A 9,904-nucleotide genomic window follows, 5' to 3' on the forward strand; every position below is an offset into this window, starting at 1 on the left:
CATTGCTTCGAAGCTTTAGACAGGACAATGTGAGATTTGTTAATCCATTGAGTTCATCGTTGCCGTTCGGCGGGAAAACAGTTGTTTTAGGAGGTGGCTTTAGACAACTATTACCGGTGCTACCAAAGTGTTCTAGGCAAGAAATTGTTGGTGCAACCATTAATTCTTCTTATTTGTGGGCTAATTGTAGGGTATTGAGATTGACAAAGAATTTGAGGTTGCAAAATGTGGGTTCTGTTTAGGATATGGAAGAGCTTAGTTCATTTGCTAATTGGATAGTTGCAATTGGTGATGGCGACATCGGTGGCACAAATGATGGTCATGTGGATGTCCAAATTCCCAAAAAACATGTGCTTAAACCAGATTGTGATCCTATTAAAGCTATTGTTAAAAGTACATTCCCTATGTTTCAAGAAAATCAAAACAACGGGGATTATCTAATTGGTCGAGCAATTTTAGCGCCAACACTCGAGGTTGTTGATGAAGTTAATGACTACATGAGTACTTTGAATGATGCTACATCTAGAACCTATCTTAGCTCCGATTCGGTATGCCCCACTGAAAACACGTCCGATACGGTAGCTGCATTGCATACTCCAAAATTGTTAAATGTCCTGAAATGCTCGGGATTGCCAAACCATTCGCGCACTCTTAAAGTTGGATCTCCAGTCATGCTACTGCGAAACATAGACCATTCAGCTGGCCTTTGCAATGGGACAAGATTAATTATTTCTGAATTGGCAGATCATGTTGTTCAAGCCAAGATTCTTTTTGGTAGTAATGCAGGTGAACAAGTCTTGATTCCACGATTGTCTCTTACACCATCAGATACTAGGCTACCATTTAAATTCCAACGAAGGCAATTCCCACTTATGTTTTCTTATGCTATTACAATAAACAAGAGTCAAGGTCAAACATTATCTACAGTTGGACTTTTGTTGAAAAAACCAGTCTTTGTTCACGGGCAATTATATGTTGCTTTGTCTAGGGTTAGTAATCCGAATGGTCTTAAGTTACTTATTTGTAGCGACAATGGAGAGTATGTTTCTTCAACGTCGAATGTTGTATACAAAAAGGTCTTTAACAATTTATAAAATTTGTATATTATTAATTATTTGTTACCTATGCAATATGAAGTTATATTTTACATACTTTTCGAGATGCCAATATAATTTTTATATTACTATTATTCAGAGTTGTAAAAATCCCGCCTAGGCACCGAGTAATCGGCGCCTAGGCGCCCATAGGCCGTGGCGATTTCCGCCCTAGGCTCCCGCCTAGGAGACCGGCCGCCTAGGCGCCCGCCTAGCGCCTAATTCAGCCGCCTAGCGCCTAACTCGTCCGATTACGCCGAGTTAACTCGTCAATTTCTGTCGAGTTAGTCGAGTTAACCCGACCAACTCGACCTTGCTAATTTTTTCTATTTATATGACAAATACATATAATATGACATATATACACTTGTAGACTAGTTTGATACTTTCAATCTTTGGATGATTGAAGTATTTGGGTATTTCATTTGAGTTTTTATTTTTTTAATATTCTTTTGATGTTATGACTTATGAATTGTCATTATGTCATTTATTTGGATGTGTTATTTGATTGAATGTTGAAAACAGCCGCATTAAAATTGTCAAATTGCAAGTCTGCTACTGTTTTTTTCGTGACCGCCTAGCGCCGCCTAGATTCCGCCTAGGCGCCCGACTAGCGCCCAACGCCTACTGCAACCATGCTATTATTAATAAACTAATATATATATATATATATATATATATATATATATATATATATATATATATATATATATATATATATATATATTTTAGCCGTGCATCGCACGGGTGGGATACTAGTTATTATTAATGGCAAAATTGCAAATAACCAAAATAGTAATAAATAGCCATAATAATATTATCACATTAAGTAGGAGACTAAATATGAAAAAACAATGGTTAAAACCGCTAACACTTATAAATGTTTTCGGATAAAATTTTGAAAACTTAATAAAATTTGAAGTCCGAAAAACATTAATGTCAAAAAAAATATTTTCTTAACTGGATTATTGTCACATAAATTTATTTGGAAACAGTTCAAGGTGCATAACTGAATACCATAAGAATATTAATGTCATCATTAATCATTAATTAATTATTAATAGTAATAAGTAACATTATAATAACTATTAACATTAGTAATGACAAACTAAAGTATGGTAATGCACTTTTAATGTTTTCATTTTTCTAAAGATAAAATATGTGACTAGTCCAAATTAGCGGTTAAGTGTAACTATAGCACTAATTATCAATAATAACCATAAAAGATAATTAATGGCTAACCTTAATGATGCAAATTGCATCTCTCTATTGCGCTAACAACGATGATGATCCGAAGAAAAACTCCAGAATTCTCCCATCTTCACTGTCGGTGTCAGTAGCCTCGATGCAGCGTCCAATGGTACATTTAAAAAAATGTATTGGTAGGACTTAATTACCAACATTAATAGTCATGTAAAATGAAGTGGTAATCATGCCAATGTACCAAATATAGCAAATTACAATTAAATGATAATTATTATGAAAAGTAATAAAATGAGATTAGCCCCTAAACTTAATAACAGTAAATAATAATGCTAATTAATAATAATTATAATAAAGGCAAAACTGTAATTAAGGGATGCCAAATACTAATCTCAATTTACCACATAATAATTAACCATGACTAGTATGATACTTAGGGAGACTAAAGTTAAGATAATAACCAAATCTACAACTTTAATATAAGAGCGAATATTGTTAGACCCTTAACGGGAACTAAAAAATGTCGATACAACATATGCTCTAAAAAATTGTACTTTACGCTTTTTAAATTGTACAATGCCAACTTAAAATCCTAATATAACCTCATTCTTCTTAATTTTACCATACTTACACGGTTAAATTTAACGGCTCAGTCAAAGGAAGTTGCGCGGTGGCAAATATGAAGTTTACGTGAAATTTAATGGCAATTAGGAGAAGCACACCGACCGCGATTAAGGAGAATCCAGCAGAGAAGCATAGCAAACAAATTAGGGCAGCAGTTCGGAGAAGCATAGCCGTCCGTGACTAGGGAGAATCACACACCAGCGAAGAAACATAGCAATCAAATTAATGCAGCAACACAAGGCAGCATTCGGAGAAGCAGAACCGTCCTCGACTACTTGGTGAGGAGAATCAAAGCTAAAGCTAAAGGAAAGCCAATTTGGTCTCTTTGCGTCTGGTATGCAATTATGTACGATTATGTACATCTATTTGAGAATTTTCCTTTTTTTTTTAGGGGGTGTGGGTGGTGTGTTGGATTTTTAAAGAGTATCATACTGTATTGTTCAGTGATTTCATTGGCTTGCTGATGACCTTACCCTAAAGATATGGAGTGCTGACATAGCAAGGTTGCAGTGTGGTGATGTAAATGCACCTTGGTGAGTGCGATGCTAATATAATACTGATTTTGGTGGCCCTGCTCCTAGAAATGCATTTTTTTTCTGAGTTACAATCTAAGATCAATATCTATATCCTCCTCTTTGCATCCATGCTGGTTATAATTGCAAAGGCCTTGTTTGCTCACGTGAGGTTGGCTAAACAACTTACTGATCTGAATAGCATTTTGCTATGTTCCAGAACCTCTTTAAACTGATACTCCTCGTTGCTCAATCAGTTTAGACCCTTTGTATTTATCCCCTTTAAAGCGATGAGACTTTCTATTGTCCCTTGTGTACATATAACATATGCTATAAACTCTTTTTTATTTTTAATCATTGACTACATTATACAAAAGCATTCTTGGTATGCCAAATATTTGCCAAAATGAGTCATGATGGTATATGTGTCTCTATGTTGTTGCCTGATTCAAGTGCCTAATTGTATCTTAATTTTTCGTGCAGTGAAGGGAGAAGACGGAAATGGGTTTTCCCTACACTAATGCAATTCCAAAAGTTTGAGGTATTGTTCAAAGTGCCATAAAGTATTATTTTAACTAGCTTATTTGAAGTTGAGTTGTGCAGTGACAAATTTTGATTTAATTTAACAAATTACTGATTAATCCAAGATGGTATTAGTTCTCATCTTGACTAGCATGTACTTTTTTCTTGAACTGATTCCAGTAATAGTCCCTATAGTGATATTTCACTTTTAATGCACATTAACCGTCAGGAAGGGAAATCAGTTTAAAAACCGTGACCAAACTTCTATATATTTTCATATGCTAGATTCTAAGTTACTGCTCTCATTTGATGAATTTTCTGTATATAAAGAAGGCAAACTTAATATTGATATGTCTGGTCAAGGATTCAACAATTATAAAATAGCATATTACTTCAAGAGAGCATTCACAGTGTTCATTAAATATATGTAGCAACTGACTTGCTAATATGTGTGTGTGTGTGTGTTTTTTTTCTCTCTCTATTATTTATTAATTATTACATATGAAAGGTGATATATTTACATGTTATTGGCAGAGTAGTACCCAAACAAAATATACCGAAATTGATGAAATCTACTGAAATTTCTGAAGTTGCTTGCCAGTTATGTTTGCTTAGGTTACTTATACTATAGGCAAATTAAATTCTATATTTTGCACCTTTGCTTAGTTTTGCAGACTGCATTGTGATATTAAAATGGCTAATTTAGCTTTGAATGAGCTATTCAAATTAAATCCAGATAGTCAGGGGACTCAGGGGCGTATGTGTTCAATCCAATGTTTTGGGAAAGGTTGATAGATGATTTACTTTAAACGAAATGGGTAATTAATGTTAGGTAAGAGGAATACTGAAACGTTCATGATGTAGGTGGCTTGGAAGTGAAGGAGATCATGGAGCTTTTCAGTTCACATGCTGGACAACAGATTTAAAGAAAGGTAATGCCTTCTTAAGCTTTTGATCTTGTTCCATATGTTAAATTTCCTGAAATTTCAATTATTTAAAATGCTAAGTTGCCTTGAATCTGGTTTTCATCTTCGAATCCAGCATTGGTTGGAGAAATGATCTAATGATGAGGATCGCCTTGGAAACTGTATTTTCCCAGGAGTTGATGATCTGCAGATTCTTGCTTGACATGGTTTGCAATTTTTGATTTCTCATAACTGATTTGGCTGCAACTCCCATCAGATGATGAGGATCCACTGACCTCACTTCCCCCAAACATCAGCAAATTATGATTACCCTTATTCATAGCTGCTGGGTGGTGATGATATTGCTGCATTAGTGCGAGGGGGGGGGGGGGGTGGTTCAGCAAGGCCTGCTGGTCTTGATGGCTCATTTGGAAGTTGAAAGAAGAATAGAGAGACTTGTTACAGTGATCATGCCCGAAATCTGGGTGGTGGAGGGAGGGGGATTCAAGCCCAGAAAATGACTTTGTGTGGGGTGTAAAACGAGGATTGTTGTTGAGGTGGTGTGAGAAGAAGAACAGAAGGTGCAGTTAGGGCGCAGAAAACAGTGGCGACATGGATGATGATATGACTGATCCGTGTTTGGAAGAAGAAGCAGATGAAGAGGAAGAAGCATCATTGACATGAGCTTCTTCTTCAGTTTGGTGTTCCAATAGTTCTTGATATCATATCATTATCAGTTCTTCCTGGTAATTGAGCTGCTATTATTGACCACCTCCAACCAAGCGATATGATAATAATTAAGCAGCTGGCCTGCCTGGCATATATGCATGAAGCATGCAGAACTTTCTACATAAAAACATTAGAATCTATAATCCATCAACTAATACAGTTGACTTTTGTTTTTCTTTATCCGATCCCCTTTTCTCATCACCCTAAGATCAAGCACAATAGAGTTCAAGTGAAGGAAGACATCAAATTCTTTTATCTTTTATTAATTTAACATTTTTCTCTCTCGGATTATTATATGAATACTTTAACTAATTAAGGAACACTAATTTAAAAATACACATTGGCCATTTGTCTAAATATAATGATCATTGCACGCATCATTCTCATTAACTACCACCAATAAACTAGATGCAGTAAAGACACAACCAGAGATGAAGACAATTCCGACCCTTAGTAAAAGTGCACTAAGAAAAATTAATTTAGTTATTACCAATTTTTATATCTTTTATTAAAATAAGAGATTTTAACATTTTTCTCTCTCATTATTTTTTTTTTTTGAAGCAAAAAGGTGACTATTATTAATGCAAAAGATTCAAAATAAAGTATAGCGTCCCATACCGTAGTATCAACAAGAGAAACGGCTCTAGAAGCCAAAGAATGAGCAATGGCATTAAGCTGCCTAGGAATTAAAAATTAATGAGCAATGGCATTAAGCTGCCTAAGAATTAAAAATTAAAAATAACGAGCAATTAACTAAACTGGCCAACATGGCCCTGCAGTCTTCAACAATAACACTAGCATTTTTCTCTCTCATTATTATATGACTACTTTAACCAATTAAGGAACACTAATTTAAAAATGCATATTGGGCATTGGTCTAATCGCGCAAAGCGCGTGTGAAAACTAGTTTACCATTATAAGACAACATACCAACTATTTTGCTTTTGCCATAAAATTAAAGACTTAATATTATTATTAAGGCCCTGAAACTATTGATAGATTAAAAATTAATCAACTTAAACAATAGTTTGTAATTCTTAATGGCCAAAATAACAATTAAATCCTTAATCCTTAATGTCTCAAAATAGATCAACACAATAATTATAGCACTTAATCACTCAAATTAGACTCATAAACCTCAATGGCCCAAGTGAATTATAACATGAATGATAAATGGTCTAGTACTGAAATAGACCCAAAACTTAATATTATTATCAACGATGAATACCAAAATATGGTAGTTAGTAATAATTAAAACTTAATAAACATGTTATAATCAAATAAAAGTGCTACAACTATTATTTAAATATCAATCAAAATGGTGGGATCCATACTTTAATGACCCAAGATAGGTCCCAAATAGCTTGATCAAAATAGGTTCTAAATTCTCAGAGACACATAATACTAAAATATGCTCAAAATTAATGGAAAACAAAAATAAGCTACCTTAATAGACCATAATATCTAAAATTGGTCTAAAGATCCAAAATTGAATGATATTTTAATAAAGAATTTATGAGTTAATAATATACTAAATCTAACTTTAATGCATGTTTTTCTAAATGTATAATTATAACAATAAAACGATTACAAATATACGCAACATGCTTGGATCTGCACATTAATATATTAATAACCCATAAACTCTAAATAAATTGCAATACTTCAGGCAATTTAAGATAAGCCTCAATATTAAATTAAAATTTAAATAGCAAATTTAAAAGTTAATATTTGCCCAAAATTGAATGATAATTTAATAAGGAGGGATTAAATTGAACAATTAAGCTAGAAGAAGTCCTAATATGATGAATAAAAGCTGAAGCAAGCCCAAAACACTAAATAGGCCCAGTAATTTTTTTTTTTTTTTAAATTATAATCCAGGTCTGGCCAAATGGGCCAGACCCGGCCCATATTCTATAATCCATCATCTTCTTCATCTCTAATCAGCCATGCCAAACCCTAGCAGCCATGAGAGACTTTATAAGCTACGAGAGAGAACAGCAGCCCGGAGTGGGCGCCGCCTGGAGGAGGAGAGAGAGCAATGACGTCGCCGCCGTCGTTTCTCCTCTTCGCTGCGCCAACAGCCGCCGCCGTCCTCACCGCGAAGCCACCGGAATGCTCTCGTCGTCGACTGGAGCTTGAGGGGTAGCGACAAGCCGTCGCCAGCGTCGCCTGAATGAGGAGGAAGCAGGACGTTGCCGGAAAAGCCAGCCTCGTCGTCGTCGTCTCTCCTGGTCGCGACGTCAGCCTCGCCACCGCCGTCTTGGACACCAAGTCGCGACGACCACGCTTGGCTCAATAGCGTCACCATGGCAACCGGAAAACTCGCCGGAAAACTGAAGGTTTTTTTTTTTTTTAACTGTAGCCATCGTTTCTGTACCGCTCAATGGTAGTCGCCGGAAAAACTACGCACCGGCAACTGCCTGAAACCTCCTATGTGATCGCCGGCGAGTCACAACAACCAGAGAAAATAAATCCAGACTCTACTTGGGTGAACTCAGGCAGTGAGGAAAAATTAATTCCAATAATCCAAAAACAATTACAATCAATTAATTCAAAGAATAAACATGTTTGGTTATATCAAAAATTGAATAGATATATTTCTCCATGCATATCTTGAATATAAAATTTAAATGTAATTGAAAATCAAACCATATACAAAAAAAACTCAATGTATATGAAATTAATGTTGATTTTTCGCAGACAATACAATCAACCAGGCAGAGATTATAATGGCTCTGATACCAAATGTTAGATATACAATAGTCTAACTATAATAAACCATAGTATATGAGAAACCTAACCTCGTATGATAGCGGAAGCGTAGCCGTGTTGATCTCCAGTCATGATTGATGTTCCTGTTGTGTTGCCTCAACGGTAGACCGTTAGCTATGTTTTGCCTCAGACCTGACTCAGAACCCTAGATGGTGTATTGGTATCTACTGAGCAGTCTGAGTACCGTAAATGAATGTGCTAACTAATCCATAAACTTGTATCCCATCAATCCAAGTTTATATTAGGCAAGAGTTTGGTTGACTAACAACTACTAGTTATTAAGTCCAACCAGACCACTTCATAAGCCTAGTTAACTTGTACCACTTAATTAAGGCCCTAATATATAATATATAATATATATTATTAGGGAAAATCTTACAGTTCCTGCCCTCCCACCGCTTCATTTTCTCCTTTAGCATTGTCCACACCACGTTCACTTCTTCAAGCTTTGTAATAATTGAAACTATTAATTTCCATCCACAAATCCCTAAAATAATGTTTCACATTCCAATAATATTATGTCCATAAATAAATTAGAATTACAATTACTAATATAACCTTTACATTGGTAAATGTCCTTAATTACTACCCCAATTTCTTATAATCTCAACCATTGATGGAAATTGAATCAGTGGATATTAGGAGGCCTCATGGTCTCATCTATTAGAGGGGTGCACCGGGTTCGAAGCCTATATATATATATATATATATATATATATATATATATATATATATATATATATATATATATATATATATATATATATATAAAGTTCAAATGTGGCGGGGTCTTCCCGTGCGGCGGAATTCCAGAATACACCAACAGTGTAAGAAAAACACACCACAGTGAAATGCAATAAAACATCACAAAATACACAACAGACTCAAAAAATACACCATATAACTCACCACCCCCAATGGTGTATTTCCGAACAGTGTATGTTGTTTTTACTCACACCTAATGGTGTGTGTTTGGTGATGCAGGGCTCTGTTTACTCTGTTTTGTGTGGTGTATTTTCCTAACATTGATGGTGCATATTTGTTGAACTATTGGTGTTGCCGCACCGTAAGAAATCGCCGCACCGTAAGATACTGCCACACCTGAACTCGCCTATATATATATATATATATATATATATATATATATATATATATATATATATATATATATATATATATATATATATACATATATATATATACATATGTATATATACATATATATATATATACATATATATATATACATATATATATATATATATATATATATATATATGTATATATATGTATATATATATAGTTTCCCTGCATGTGGCTCGCCCGTGCTTTCCAAGGCGCTGCCTGTGACTCAGCATGGGAGAAGGGGTGCAGTGAGAATTGCATGCCCTATAGTTGAAGAAAAAAAGGGTAATCCCCTCTAGTCTAGCTCATAGCCAACTCTCATCTCCGGGTTACCCGCTCATAGTTCTTGCTCTACCCGCGCACTTCTTTCATCCAAGGGTAGAAGCCTTAGGGAGGAGTTGATTAACATTCCTAC

At 35.1% G+C, this 9,904-nt stretch overlaps 1 protein-coding gene and 1 long non-coding RNA gene across 3 annotated transcripts; both read left to right on the forward strand.

The window, feature by feature from the left end:
• Nucleotides 1-245: 245 nt before the first annotated feature.
• On the forward strand, nt 246-1,094 carry LOC109157762 (ATP-dependent DNA helicase PIF6-like). Its single transcript, XM_019305601.1, has one exon. The coding sequence runs from the start codon at nt 246-248 to the stop codon at nt 1,092-1,094; it is 849 nt and encodes a 282-aa protein (XP_019161146.1).
• Nucleotides 1,095-3,163: 2,069 nt separating this feature from the next.
• LOC109157742 lies at nt 3,164-5,046 on the forward strand. Of its 2 annotated transcripts, none has more exons than XR_002050284.1 (4): nt 3,164-3,255; nt 3,366-3,454; nt 4,820-4,887; nt 4,997-5,046. It is a non-coding gene; the product is annotated as an uncharacterized LOC109157742 (long non-coding RNA). The 2 variants fall into 2 exon arrangements; XR_002050283.1 differs by lacking the exons at nt 3,164-3,255; nt 3,366-3,454 and adding exons at nt 3,479-3,605; nt 3,917-3,974.
• The last annotated feature ends 4,858 nt before the right edge of the window (nt 5,047-9,904 follow it).

The sequence above is a fragment of the Ipomoea nil genome, unplaced genomic scaffold, assembly GCF_001879475.1.
Source record: "Ipomoea nil cultivar Tokyo-kokei standard unplaced genomic scaffold, Asagao_1.1 scaffold2792, whole genome shotgun sequence".
Taxonomy (NCBI): Eukaryota; Viridiplantae; Streptophyta; class Magnoliopsida; order Solanales; family Convolvulaceae; genus Ipomoea; species Ipomoea nil.

Bases quoted from the DNA above. Each gene is read 5' to 3' on its own strand.
- LOC109157762 (XM_019305601.1), top strand. From the start codon at position 246: ATGGAAGAGCTTAGTTCATTTGCTAATTGGATAGTTGCAATTGGTGAT.